This window comes from Schistocerca serialis, chromosome 6, assembly GCF_023864345.2.
Source record: "Schistocerca serialis cubense isolate TAMUIC-IGC-003099 chromosome 6, iqSchSeri2.2, whole genome shotgun sequence".
Lineage (NCBI taxonomy): Eukaryota > Metazoa > Arthropoda > Insecta > Orthoptera > Acrididae > Schistocerca > Schistocerca serialis.
The window spans coordinates 375,926,651-375,941,049 of NC_064643.1; the positions used below are offsets into that span (position 1 = coordinate 375,926,651).

The 14,399-nt window shown below is 40.6% G+C and overlaps 1 protein-coding gene across 6 annotated transcripts in view; it reads right to left on the minus strand.

Annotated features, from left to right (window-relative positions):
• The window catches only part of LOC126483871 (sorting nexin-24-like), a 91,969-nt gene that overhangs the window by 968 nt on the left and 76,602 nt on the right, over positions 1 to 14,399 (minus strand). For all 6 annotated transcript variants that reach the window (XM_050107108.1, XM_050107112.1, XM_050107110.1 and 3 more), the window contains exon 4: positions 7,237 to 7,418. In XM_050107108.1, coding sequence (XP_049963065.1) covers positions 7,237 to 7,418 — 182 coding nt within the window. The remainder of the gene's footprint in view (positions 1 to 7,236; positions 7,419 to 14,399) is intronic.

A 14,399-nucleotide genomic window follows, 5' to 3' on the forward strand; every position in this document is an offset into this window, starting at 1 on the left:
CGCTCGCTCTCTCTCTCTCTCTCTCTCTCTCTCTCTCTCTCTCTCTCTCTCTCTCACACACACACACACACACACACACACACACACACACACACACTTATTATCAAGATATAACATTCAAACATTTGGATTTGACAACGTGTAATGTATACAGAACAATGCTTCAGAATGTGCCAATATGCAGATCAAGATATGTTGATCCAAAAGCTGGCTGTACTTGATAAAATCATGACAGAGGACACAAATTCACATAGATAACCTGCAATAAACATTGACGTAACTAACATATTTGTGTGTAATTGATGATACTGCTTGAGAGCACTTGTATTATAAAACTCTTGTAAATTCTAGGATTGAAGAAACAGATTCTTGAATTGGGTGTTACACTATAGGTCTATTAACTTAAGATAGAGGTACATTGATACATCAGCAGCCACACACAAGTACCATGTAAGCAATCTTGAAACTGCTCATTAATGTGTTTCAGAACCTCTAGAAAACTCTTCCTAGAATGTTTCAATTGCTGAATTGTAGTCATCCATGTCTGCTCCATAACTTACTCCCAGGAAATGGCCTTTGCCTTGAAATTTATTTCCCCATAGGTTTAATTTTTGTTTAAAAGCATCCATTCTGTTTGTCACACCTGTCACATTTCTCCTGTTGCGTAAAGAGGTTTAAAGTATGGAAATAATTGGTGTTGTCTACTTTAAAAGCAAAGTTACCAACCCACTGAAAATCATGGATATACTTGCCATCTGTTCTATTTATTTATAAGAGAGATAAAATCTCTCCAAAAGCCAAGAGAATGTTGCTTTTGTTTTCAAGTAGCAATGGTGATCCTATGCATCTTTTTTCCAGCACACAATAATATGATGTAATAGTATGCACTGTGCATAGCATTCAAATGATATGTAAAAATAAGGCAATTCCAAGTCCACACTGAATGGTAAAGCTCCTCTTCTCTGCTTTTTAGACAGGTGCATGGTATATTTAATGCAGAACATAAATCTTGCAAAACAACTCACATTGCATGGAAACTGTTTGACACATGATAAGGCTTTGAGGGCTATTTGTCAAGCTGAAACTGCAAATGTACTGCTCTAGAAGAGTCCTGCTACAACTGTCTTTCCATTTGCACCACTTCATTCTCATCCCCTGGTTACACTGGGCAGGACCATAGGCAGAAAACATTGAATGCTGTTTACTGAAATGTTTTAAATGCTTAATTACAAGGAAATGTCAAAGCACAGTCAGAAACATAAAGCTTTTGTTCTGAGACTTAAAACGAACACACAATAATGATGGTGGTGGTGGTGGTGATACAGGGCGAGTCACACAAGACGTAATGCCCTTCGTTTTTACTTTATTTATTTATCTACTTATTTTTGGAACAGTTCCACATATCAAAATGAGGTTTTTGGTATGTGATACAGTGTATTCAGACTTATGTAGGTTGAGATATTGAAGCAAGTGTGATTTTTTTTTTTTTTATAGACTGATACACCATTTTTAAGGGCATCCAGAAGAGCTTGCAAAGAGGTGTATGAATACTTGTTAATACTGCTCTTGAAACTCTTCACAATAGAATCAGAGAAATGTACTAAATTTGGAAAGCAGAGAGACAGTTATAGTAGGTGTAAACACTGCCAAGCAGAATTCTAATGCGAGGCTCCGTCATACACAGCAAGATGGGCCTATGCTTATAAGATAAAACTCATTTCCTGTATGACACAGATACAGGGTCAGCTATAATTTTTATATATGGAACTATGGCATATGCTTCTGGTGTACTAATCAAATGTGTGTAAAGTTTTCATGTTTTTGTGGAAACAACTATAGTTTTGTCAGGCACTTTTCTATTCAAATCCTCCCAGTTGCACTTACTTGTCAAAGCCAAAGTAGAAATGTTGGAATTCATACATCATAATGATAAACAGCTGTACTGCTTTCTTTGATTTAAAAAAAATTCTTTGTTTGGACATGCCTGAATGCTTCTTAAAGTGAACCACATGCAGTCAGACAAATGTGTCCATAAATATTTGTCAAAACTGTGATTAGATGGAATACAATTTAAATAAACTAAACAATTTATTTGGGATTACTGGCAACATGTCACACACAAAATAAATACTTTTTGTGACAAAATATACTATTACAACTTAAATATGTACTCAAATTGTTTGCCACTGACTGCAAGGCACACTTTCAATTACCATTCATGAGGCAGATGAACAGATGAAAGTACATTAGATGATACTTCATTGCACGCTTAGTTGGTGCTTCATGAATGTATCTTTCAGAGATTCCTACAGAAAGAAATCAAGGGAAGTCAAATCAAGATACCTGGTTAGCCATTGTACTGCAACAAACCATACTATCCAATGGCCAGTGAACTTTTTACTCAGTATTTGCAGTGCAAGATGAGACGAGTGAGCTGGACAGCCATCAGGTGTGAATCAAATCCACTGTTGCTTATCCAGGGTACCTCTTTTAGAAGAACAGACAGAAAGTACACAAGGAAGTGTGCATAGCTATTTCCATTTAACATCCCATGGACACAGTAAGGTCCCACAATAGAATTTATTATGATGTCACATGGAATTTATTACAATGCCACATCAAATGTTTAGGCTTCATGGTAATTGTTTTTGTGCCTGACTAAGCAGTGTGGATTTTCTGCTGCCCAGGACTGCATGTTACATAAATTTGTGTAACCACAGTTCGTGGATGTTGCTTTGTGGTAAAGAGCACATATTGGAAAAATGTAGTGTTACCTCCAAAGTGGTACATGGCAAACCAATAAAATTCTACAACACTTTCAAAATCACGTCCTCTGAGTGACTAAAGTAGCGACAGACGATATGGGTGGAATTTATGTCAATGACTGATGTAAATGACACTCCTCTGGCTGATCCCACACTCCTTGACAATATGTCTCTGCCACCATTTGCCGTATAAAAGTAGCACGTCTAACTTCTCCTCATAGGTGTACACGTCTGCAGCAAAGGAATGTGGAAGCGGAAATGACCTGCTGACAGATGAGACAGTTCCTGCTAATTATGAAGTGCAGACAAGTAAAGAGTTAAAAGGCTTGATACAATGATCTAGCCTGGTATGAGAGTCTATACAGCAGACTAGCCAATTCTGGTAGACTTGCCTTTGAATTTTACAGTATTCCTCAGATTCTTTTGCAGAGAGTAACAACCTCAACATTAACAAGCATTACATCACTGTAGTCATCTTTTCGAGTGCTTTCAGATGCCATTAAAAATGTATATCATTCTATTTTTTAAAAGTCATACTTGCTTCAGTATCTTGATTGAGACAATAGTTAAGACTATCATATACCAAGTACATGCCCCCTTAGTGTAATATCATTTGCCAAAAACCTCATCTTGATATCTAAAATCATTCACAAAATAAAAGGGGTGTTGCATCATATATCTCAACCTGTATAGTGGTCTGGGTGCATAAAGCTAGGTCTTTAGTGCCCTTATGAAACTGTTACAAGACAGTGATATGCATGCCACAGGTACCGCACACAGGGCAGGTTGGGAGTGGGGGTGGTTTCCTCTTACCTGAGTAAGAGTAGGAAGCCATATGTAAGAGAGCAGGGCCCAATTCGGAGAAGGATCAGAGACCCTTCATCCTGCCCAAGTGACTGGCATGTGGAATGACACAGCAAGACAGTTGGTTTCACCAACCATAGCTTATTGTCAGTTGCTTCCAGCTGCCCCCCCCCCCCCCCCCTTCACCCAATAAATGTATGGATTTCTGACTCACTAGCAAAATGACAGCCAGCAGGGGAATAGCACATCATGTTTCCTGCAGGCCTCCTTGGGAGGCCTGCTTATGACCTGAAATTCCCACATGTCCTGGTACCCAGCAGAATGACAGCTGCTTCTGTCACTGTTGAGGAATATACAGCCAGTCATGTACGAGCTAGACCATTTTCTTTGCAGGGCATATATGCTGCAAAGATTGCAGGGCACTAAAGGAATTGGAGTAGATGAGAAATTGTTTGCTATGAGACCATTCACTTACTACAGTGCCTTTAGGACTGCATGGAGCTCTGTAGGTAGTACAGCATGTTGAAGGGGAAGATGAACCCTGAAGACACAGTCAGGGAGTGTTACTGAGCAGTCTAGAGAGTCCTGTGTTTGGAGTCATCAGTGTACACAACTTTAAAACTGTGATTTCTATCTAAAACCTTTTTAGAGAGAGAGAGAGAGAGAGAGAGAGAGAGAGAGAGAGAGAGAGAGAGAGAGAGAGAGATTGAAACACAAAACTGGAGTGTAATCTGCCTTATAATTCATCAAGTTCAAAATAATACTGAGCCCCTGCTCCAGTCATGGCATAAAACATTCCGACAGGTCACACCCATTTCTAAAAGGCAACTCTTTGCCTGAACCCTGTAGGGCCTAACTGCTCACTGTCAATTATGGAAAACCCTTTCCATTTGTGACTGAGCAATTAAATGTTGTGTAGGTGTGTATGGCATGGACAGTGTTTTATAAGCCAGCTGCACGACGAGGAGTCATTGCCTGATGCGAAGAGGCAGCTCGCTAGCCTCAGCACAAAGACTCAGTATGAAACAGAGTCCAAAAATCCCCAGTGGCCAGTCAATTTTTTTCATGGTGCACCATGTCCAACATTTTTAAATAAGAAGGTCATGCAGACCCGTACACTGTGCACCCACAATCAAGCCAAGATCGCACAAAGGTCTTGTAAAACTGGAGCAGACAAGTTCGGTTTGTTCTCCATGAATTATGGCTAAGACATTTTAAAATGCTGAGGGCTTTAAGGGCCATTTTTTAAGATCCTTAAGCTGTGGCAACCGTGAAAGTTGAGAGTCAAATTTGAGGCCCAGAAACCTTGTGGTATCTTTAAAAGTAAGAACCGTGTCCCCCATCTGAAATTCAGGACAGTTTAATACAGAATGTGAACTGCTGAAGATGACGTGCACAGACTTCTTGGTGGAAGAAATACAGTCTCTCTCTCTTATCTGCCTATTCCTCCAACCGTCAAAAAGTCAGTTGCAATTGATGACTTGTTGCAAGGCTCGAGGAGTAACAAAACACTGAGGAGACCGCAACAAACAAAGAATACTGGACAAAACATTTAACTATTGATGTTATGTAACATCAAATTACCTTTAATATACTGTGTTTTTAAATATTAATAATATGACAATCAATACTGGTTGGTAAATGCAGCCAGTGAAACTGTATTACTATGGGGGTACTCAAAAAAAAAAAAAAAAAACCTATTTTTTTTTATAAGTACATAGACCTGTTTATTTCTACAATGGTTTACATCAGTTTACAGCTTGAACATTTAGCTATTTTTCAACATAATCACCATTTCTGTTGATGCATTTTTGTAGATGCTGTTGCTGTTTTTGTATGTCCATGTCATACCAGCTCGCCGCCAACTGTTTAGAAAGTTTTGAACCTCTTCTTTCACCTCGTCATTGGAGCTGAATTTCCGGGACCACAATTAACGCTGACAGGTACTGTAAGACTCTGAAAAAACTCAAACGGGCATTTCAGAACCAGAGAAGAGGAATGTTGAGCAAGGGTGTGCACATTCTCCATGACAATGCTGGCCCTCACACCGCTCGGCAAACCGTTCTCTCCTGCGACAGTTTCAGTAGAACATAATCACCCACCCACCCTCCCTATAGTCCTGACTTGGTGCCCACTGACTATAACTTGTTCCCTAGGTTAAAAGAACATTTGGCCGGAAAGCGATTCGGCTCCGACAACGAGGTGAAAGAAGAGGTTCATAACTTTCTGAACAGCGTAGCGACGAGCTGGTATGACATAGGCATACAAAAACTGCCACAGCGTCCACAAAAATGCATTGACAGAAATGGTATTTATGTCGAAAAATAGCTGAATGCTCAAGCTGTAAATTGATGTAAAGCATTGTAGAAATAAACAGGTCTATGCACTTATAAAAAAATAGGAGACCTTACTGTTGGGATTACCCTCGTATCATGGTTTTTAAATATCTGAATGCTTTATGAATATGTGTAGCATAAATTAATAGTTAATACTTGTAAAACTGATTTAGTAATTGTAAATGACTGTGCATCTGCCAATGAACCTTTATTACGTTGAACTGGTGTTTGTAATAGTAAATTGAGTAAATCTGAGAACTACGCAGTCTTTCCCCCGGGTGATTTTGTTCGGATGATCTTGGCGTGCTTTTAGAGACAAGGCATTTTAGATATTTGTGGTGGTCAAACAATTACATTACAGCCACTTCAAGAACTATGGCTCTTGTCGGCGATATGGCGAGCACCTAACAAACCACCATATTTGAGACTTGAAGAAACTGTATCATATTTGCCACCACAACAATGTATGCTCAGCTGCTAGGAAGCAAGAATCTTTACATAATTTAATATTTAGTTGTTTATAAGGAAGAAACAGACATCTCACTGCATGTGTTATAAATTTCGAAATTTGAACAATACAGTTATTTAATATCCATAGTTATGTTTTAACATAACTATGGAAATTATGTTTTAACGTAACTATGGAAGCATGGCACAACAGTATGTTCATAATTTTTCATTCAGTTGACTTTAAAAATGAACATTGTATGTATAGTATATAATTGATTCTAAGGTCATAATTTTACGAAAAGGATAGTTGCTACTTACCATATAGCAGAGATGCTGCATCGCCTGCGAGTTAGTAGCAACTACCCTTTTCATAATATTGTTACATTCCATCCTGGATTTTCCATTGTTTAAAGTCATAACTTCATACTCATCTGTCCATATGACTGTCCAAATCCAATGTTCATGGAGTGCATCAAGCAATTCAAATACAATAAACATTGTGGATCCAATGTGCAAGCTTATTTCACAAGCGTATGATTGAAGAAGGTATTAGCAACAGTTATTCTGATGTCGAGAGACACGTACCTATTTAACAGCAATGGAACATGCTACACGAGGCATCTGTGTAACTTTTCTTAGATTATTTTGATTTAGATAGCCGTCTAAACATGTGATGGAGTTTTACAGCTATGAAATTGATAGCATAAACTAAATATGAAAACATAAGTAGAGTGTGGAGTGTTACACAATCTCAATCTCACACTCTCTCTCCAATTTTTTTGTGACTGAAAATTTTCCTGTTTGCTATGTACAAAATAAACGGAGTTAAAAGAAAAAAAACAAAATTTAATGCTTAGATAAATTTGCCATGTGAAACTCACCCAAACTGCTCTTCTTGTGGTACACCTAAAAATGTAAGAACCTGAGAGCGACTCGATTGATCTGCTGCCAGCATGGCACGGAGGTACCGCTCCAGAGACTGCTGCCGTCGTTGCAGTACCTTTGCGTGTGAGCTGCGCACACGTTTTGGTGGAAACTCTGGTGTACTGTAGTGTTTCCGTAACTGTAACCATAAAAGAAAATTCAAGTAATAGCATTCACAAACTCTTCCACCATACAAATACTGTAAAAAGAATTTAATATCCATGCCAGTGAAAGTGACTGACAGTAAAACGGAGGCACTACAGTTAGACTTGCGCAGGCACAATTACTGGATCGCATGGTCTCCACCGATTGTGGTTTGGCTCTAGCCGAGAGGCTGCAGCACCAGTCTAGCACTGTATGCTGCACAAACTTGTTTAATTCTAGCCTAATTGCTATTCAGGTTTCAACCTGCTTTGGACACTGACTTTGTGGATTACTTTCATTGGGTTTATACAGTACTCCACTCACGACAACCTTGGCTTTTTTTCACAGATCATAAGTTCGTATCAGGTGCAGACACTTAAAGAACCTGGAATTCTTGATATTAATTTAACTGTCATAAAAACTACATTATTAATTAGCAATTTTTGTCCACTCCCACTGCACATAATATGAAAGCTATGTTATCAGTTATCATTAAATATGAAATGCTGTGTACTGACTGTACGCTTATTATCCAAAAAAATTTGCACAATTCATCTCAAACCTTCATACATTTGAACGTTAAGTGGTACTAGTGTTTATTGTGTGCACTAAGGTGACACATTGTTGTTCAGCTTTTGTGTTTTTCCTTATTTCATCATCATTCATTTTTGAAAATATCATTTAGTCAATGATTCTGTTTACATCTGCCACTGAATCCTGTGTCCTCTTGACACCTTTATATATTTTATCATTTTAAATGACAGTATACTGACAGATTGTAGTAAACATCTGTCTGCCTTTGCTACCTGCAGGTCAAATACCACCTCATGTTTCTATTGGTGTATATCTTCAATGCACTTTTCCATTATTACCACCTTATTTCCCCTCCCCCTCCTGCTCACATGTGACTCCCATTATTTTGGTCCTTTTGAAAACTCTCCTTGTTTTTACCCTTTACTGCCTATTACAGAACAGTAATGTGTTAATTTTCATTTTTAAGTAGCCTTCTGCTTGTAGACAATACTGAGACCATTTCTTACATCTCATCATAACAATTATGGACACACACTATGCTAAAGCAACAGGTGAACTACTACTGTAAATTAAAATCAATACATAACAAACAACAACACTCAGGTCAGCAGCATCAGATTTCTGAGTCTACATCTATGAAACAGAAAAATTGAGATACTGACATTAATGCCTTAACCAAAACAAAACCGATGTAGTAAAGGTTACATGATAGTTTGAGTAACATAGCACTGCTGGTTATACTGTAGAAAGTAAATTGTACATAATTCGAGACTGATCATTTCCAAGGAAAATTTAAATATTTAATATAGTGAACACACTGCAAGACTATTACATTAACAACTAGACAATACTAATACTCACAGTGTTATGAAAAATCTTTGACACAGTCCAGTACTACAAGACAATTATTTTAACTTACATTCATCTATGGAAGCAAGAAGATATCTGGTTAGTATGTGAGGATTGATGATATCACCTTCAGTGCGTGTTCTAAATTTCTTCATTTAGTGCAAGTGGTTTCACTGCTACAGTGGCTCTTAAATTTCTTTATTCAATGTGATTGGTCTCGCTACTGCTACACTGTCTTCAGGAATTGACGAACTGACAATAACTGGATCCAAACCAGCTTCCCATCCTCCCATTGCATGGGATAAAACTAAACCAACATCCACAGGTCTCACTGAACACACCAAACAAAAAGTGTGTCCGAATTCAAATATTTGTATCAGCTGTTGCTTTGATGTGCGTACCAAACTCTCCATACACAAACAGATCTGCAGACAGTGTTTTAATTTTACCCCTTGTAATCCTAACTGGATTAGATCCAGTTATTGCAACTGAGTGTCTGATGGTGCAGTGTAGCACTGAGACCAATCACACTGAATAAAGAAACTTAAGAGACACAGATGAAAGGGGGACCATCAGTCCTAATGTTGTTTATCGTTGTTTATTCCAGTGTGTACAATTTGCCACTGGAGCCACATTGCAGTTTTAGTAAAGCATTAGCAATTACTTGAACAATTTGCCTCCTGTGATGCACATTTCAAATAAGCCCAACTGATTTAAGAGTGAAGAGTACAACCAAATAAAATACTCGTGTTTTGTGACTTCCATTGGTCTGCCAGGTCTATAATCTGGTAAGTAAGATTGTGGTCGGGTTAATCAGTAGAAAAATATATTTGACAACAAACTAAAACATAAACATACATCATATATGAAAAAAGAAATATGCAATTACAATTAATGATACACCCAGACACCCTTAGCATCAATAATTGCTTGGCACCTGTGAGGCATGTTTTCCACATAGAAGAGACCTACAAATGTGTCGAATCTGAGTTGTCAGCTGTTTCAAAGTGAATTTTGCTTTGTACGTCATGAAGCGTTAATGGGTTTCCCAAAAAAAGGTTTCAATCATTTTTCCCACTTTTGGAGTCACTTAACCAATCGAACAACATTCTTCAAAGTCATCTATGTTTTTAACCAATTTATAGCATGTTACCCACTTTTTGTGAAAATGACTGAATTCCCCATATATTTAGATGCCATGGAATGACTCACTTTCGAACCTTTGGGATGGCTGCTGACAGCCTCAAAACACAATGTGGAAGCTGCAGTCATGTCTCTTCTTATGTATCTCAGTCAAGAACTCAAAGTAAACTAATGCTTTATGGACATTGCATGATGGACAAAGATTACCTCTCATTTGGCTGAGAAAGAACTAAGGCAATATCTTTTTCCATTTGTGTGTAATGCTGACCACACACTTACTTACCAGACTGTGTTCCTACAATGCTGGCCATTCAAACTGCAACTCTAGGAAGGGCACAAATAATGAAATTTTACTTCTTGTGCAAATACAGTGTACCAGAAAAGACACAAAATTACATGCGTAGTGGTTTGAGGGTATACAGAGTGCAAAATTTAGTAAGCAGAGCTGCCACCTATGGTAGCAACAATAGTGCTAACCAGCTGAGTACCGAACCAGACCGAGCTAGCATGACAGATACGGGTACGTCACTCTGTGCTGCTGGCGACTGGCAGTGAGCCACTCTCTCATCAACCCATGCCCATGTTTTCAATAGTCTGAAGGAACTGGACAATGTGCTGGCCACCAAGGCAACAGTTAAATACTCCTCTGTAAGGAGATGAGTCACAACATAATGGGCAAAACACAGTCTTGTTTATCTTGCTGAAAGATAACATCATACAATTTTTCAACATAGGAGACAGCCACAAACTATAACAGACAGAAAGCTATGCAAACTACTGACTGGGTTGTTGGTTGGTTGGTTTAATGATTGAAGGGACCAAACTATGATGTCATCAGTTCCTCTTACCTGGAACAAGCAAGTTACCAAAACTGCACACCAAAGAAAGGCATAGCACGCAAAACCTACAGAAAGAAAACTCCCAAGGTCTCCCAGAGGCCCTCAAAGGCAGAGAGCATGATTGGGGACATTCTCTCTCTCTCTCTCTCTCTCTCTCTCCCTCTCTCTCTCTCTCTCTCTCTCTCTCTCTCTCTCTCTCTCTCTCTCTCCCCCCCCCCACACACACACACACACCACTCAACAATACACAGAAAAGACTAGTGACATATGGACAGGGCGAGAGAACCACAGGAAAACACAGGAAGAACACCAAGTAAACGTAGGAAGAAACCACATAAAACAGAGTGTGTGAGAAGGGGGAAGAAGAACAAAAGAACAGATAAGGTGAATGCTGGGCCACTGACTGGTCAGGGCAGAGGAGGTAATAGGCCATCCTGCCAAGCCCTCAATCGGCCAAAGAGGCTGAGGTGCCCTCCGATAGGTAGAGTGATGAAAATCCCCTTCACAAATAAACTGTAAAATCAGGTCAGTCACTGAGGCATCGTCCGCCAACACCAGGCGTAGTGAGTTAGGAAGATTAAGAGTATGCCACAGGGCGGGTAGATTAGAACAGTCCAGCAAAATGTGGACCACTGGCAAATGACACCAGAACGAGAGTGGGGTGGATCCCCGCAACAGAGGAAATCACCGTGAGTCAGCCAAATATGGCCAATGCCGAGCCGGCAAATTAAGACGGAGACAATGTGTGAGGTTCACATGGAGGACCTCCACAAATTTGTGGTCTGCTTTATCGCCCACAGTTTGTTCGGTGAAGGAATATGCCATTCCGTATTCCACATCATCAGAATGTGGCGGCATAATATTAATCACAAGTCCAGTTCTGAAATATCAATCTTAAGCAGCAGCTTGCCTGTAGCCAATTTAGCCAGCCTGTAAGCGAGTTTATTCTCTGGGATCCCAACGCGACCCTGGGTCCAGACAAAGACCACTGAGTGACCACATTGAGGGCAAAATGGGAATCCTGGAAAGTCAGGACCAAGGGATGATGAGGTTAATGCCGGTCAAAAGTTTGTAAACTGCTCAAGGGGTTGCTACAAATGAGGAAGGACTCCCAGCACAGGAACGGATATGATTAAGAGCATGAGAGATGGCTACTAAAACACATCCAACAAGGCGTAGAGTTCATTACATCCCGCATGAATGTAAGCAAAGCCAGTGTGATCGCAAACCATCCAGTCAACAGTACAAACTACTACCCTACCCTGAAACAAGGCTAGAATGGACAATAATTGGTGGTGGAGGCCCTTAGGCAGAGCCATGTCTTTCAGACCTTGTGATAGGTCAAGACAAAGCTGTGGACAGGGATGAACTATGGGAGTGTATGTGAGCAGGCCGGGAGAAGTGGTGGTACAGGGAAAGCCAGAGTTCTGAAAAAAGGGACCAGATGCAAATGGAATTGTAACATCAGAACTGGGTCATCGTTGCAGGAGATGTACCTCCATGTCTAGAAAGAGGAGACAGTAGTTTGGGTGCTCTGGGAAGCAGTGGATGCATAACGCAGAAGCAGACCCCGCAGTGATGGAACCATGGCCTCTGCCATCAGGTTGATCACGGGGCTAGTCCGAAAGGCACCAGTTGCCAGTTGTACCCCACAATGGTGTACAGAGTCCAGCATCTGTAACATTGAGGTGACACAGAGCCATATGCAACACTCCCATAATCTAGACAGGACTGGACTAATGCTTTTTAGAGCCAGAGCAGAGTAGAGTAGAGTGGCCCACACCCCAGTAGGTATTGCTGAAACAATGAACAGTGTTGAGATGCGACCCACATGTCTGCTTTAGTTGAAGATAGGGAAATTAAGTCAACTGGGCATGAAGCCCAGTCCCATAAACCAATGAGAGTCCCTACATTGGATGGAGTTGCACCGTATGACGTCAACAGAAATGCATAATCCCAGTCCTGGCAGCCGAAAACTGGAAGCCTTGAGTGACAGCCCTAGATTGCACTCTGTGTATTGCTCCCTGCAGTCTGCATTCTACAATACCCATCATGGATGAATAAAAGTAAATGCAAAAGTCATCAGCAAACAAAGAGGGGGACACCTTAGGTCCCACAGCCACCACAGACCATTGGTTGCCACTAACAAGAGGACACTCAAAATGGAATACTGAGATACCCCATTCTCTTGCAGATGGGAGGGGCTATGGGAGGCACCAACCTGTACCTGATAAATGTTACATGAAAGAAAGTTCCAGATAAAACCTGAGAGTGGGTCATAGATGCCCCACTCACATAAGGTGTTAAGGATGGGGTGGCGCCATGTGGTATCACATGCTTTTTAGGACCAAAGAAGATTGCAACAAGGTGTTGATGCCAGGCAAAAGCAGTTCAGATCACAGACTCCAGGTAGACTAAATTATCTGCAATAGAATGGCCTTGGTAAAAACTATCCTGGACCAAAGACAAATGGTCCTGGGATTCAAGGCGCCAATATAGCCTTTGACTCACCATCTGCTCCAGTAACTTGGAGAGGCCACTGATTAAACTGATTGGACAATAGCTGTCTACCTGAACAGGCAGTTTACCCTATTTGGAAACTGGAATAATGACACTTTCTAACCATTGGGAAGGCTATCCTCCTCACTCCAGAGACCATTAACAAGAGCAAGTATATGACATTGGCTAGCCATTAATAAGTGTTGAAGAATTTGGCTGTGCACCTGGTCTGGTCCACCCACTAAATGGGTCATTAAAATGCTCTGACAACGAAAGATAAAGGGAGTTGTTCCAGGTGCTATTTGAGGAGATGAAATGTGGGTGGATAGTGGAGCAATGCTGAGGCCTGTGTGAAATGCTGAGCAAAATGATCAATGCTAGAGCCTGGGCTGGAGAGTATAACACCATTCAGGGAGATTCTCAGGACACCTGTAGGAGAACGGTGGCTCGAAATGTGCCTGATCTTTGCCTATACCTGAGAAGAGATAGTATACGGCCCTACAGCAGTGACATATTGCTCCAAACAAATCTGTTTCTGGCATTTGGGTAGATAATAGGCTCTGGCACGAAGCTGTTTAAAGGCCAGGTGGTGATCGAGAGACGGATGCTGTTTACAGCATTAGAGTGGATGACAGTGGTCTTTAATAACCGAAGCAATTTCATGGTCCACCAAGAGATAGTCTTCTGTCAGGTAGAACACGAGGAGGAGGGGATCGCTGAAGCAGCAGCCAAAAGGATGGTGTTGGTCGAACTCTGTACGGACTCATCAATACCGTCATGTTGTGTGTAGGATGGTAGACAGGGAAAAGGCATCCCAACCCACATTAGTAAAGGCCTAACTGGCAGGACATCCAGGCGAAGGATGCTGAAGAAAAGACAAGGCAATCGGAAAAAGATTGCTGTCACTCAAATCGTCGTGAACTCCCTTTTGAACAGAGGGTACGAATCCAGGGCTACAGATAGAAAGATCAATGGCCGAGAAAGTGCTGTGTGCCACACTACAGTGTGTGGGAGCTCCAGTGTAGAGGGGGCAAAGATCAAGCCTTGCGAGCAGGTCTTTAATAATCTTGTCCCCGTCAATGGTCACAGTACCACCCCACAGAGAGTAATGG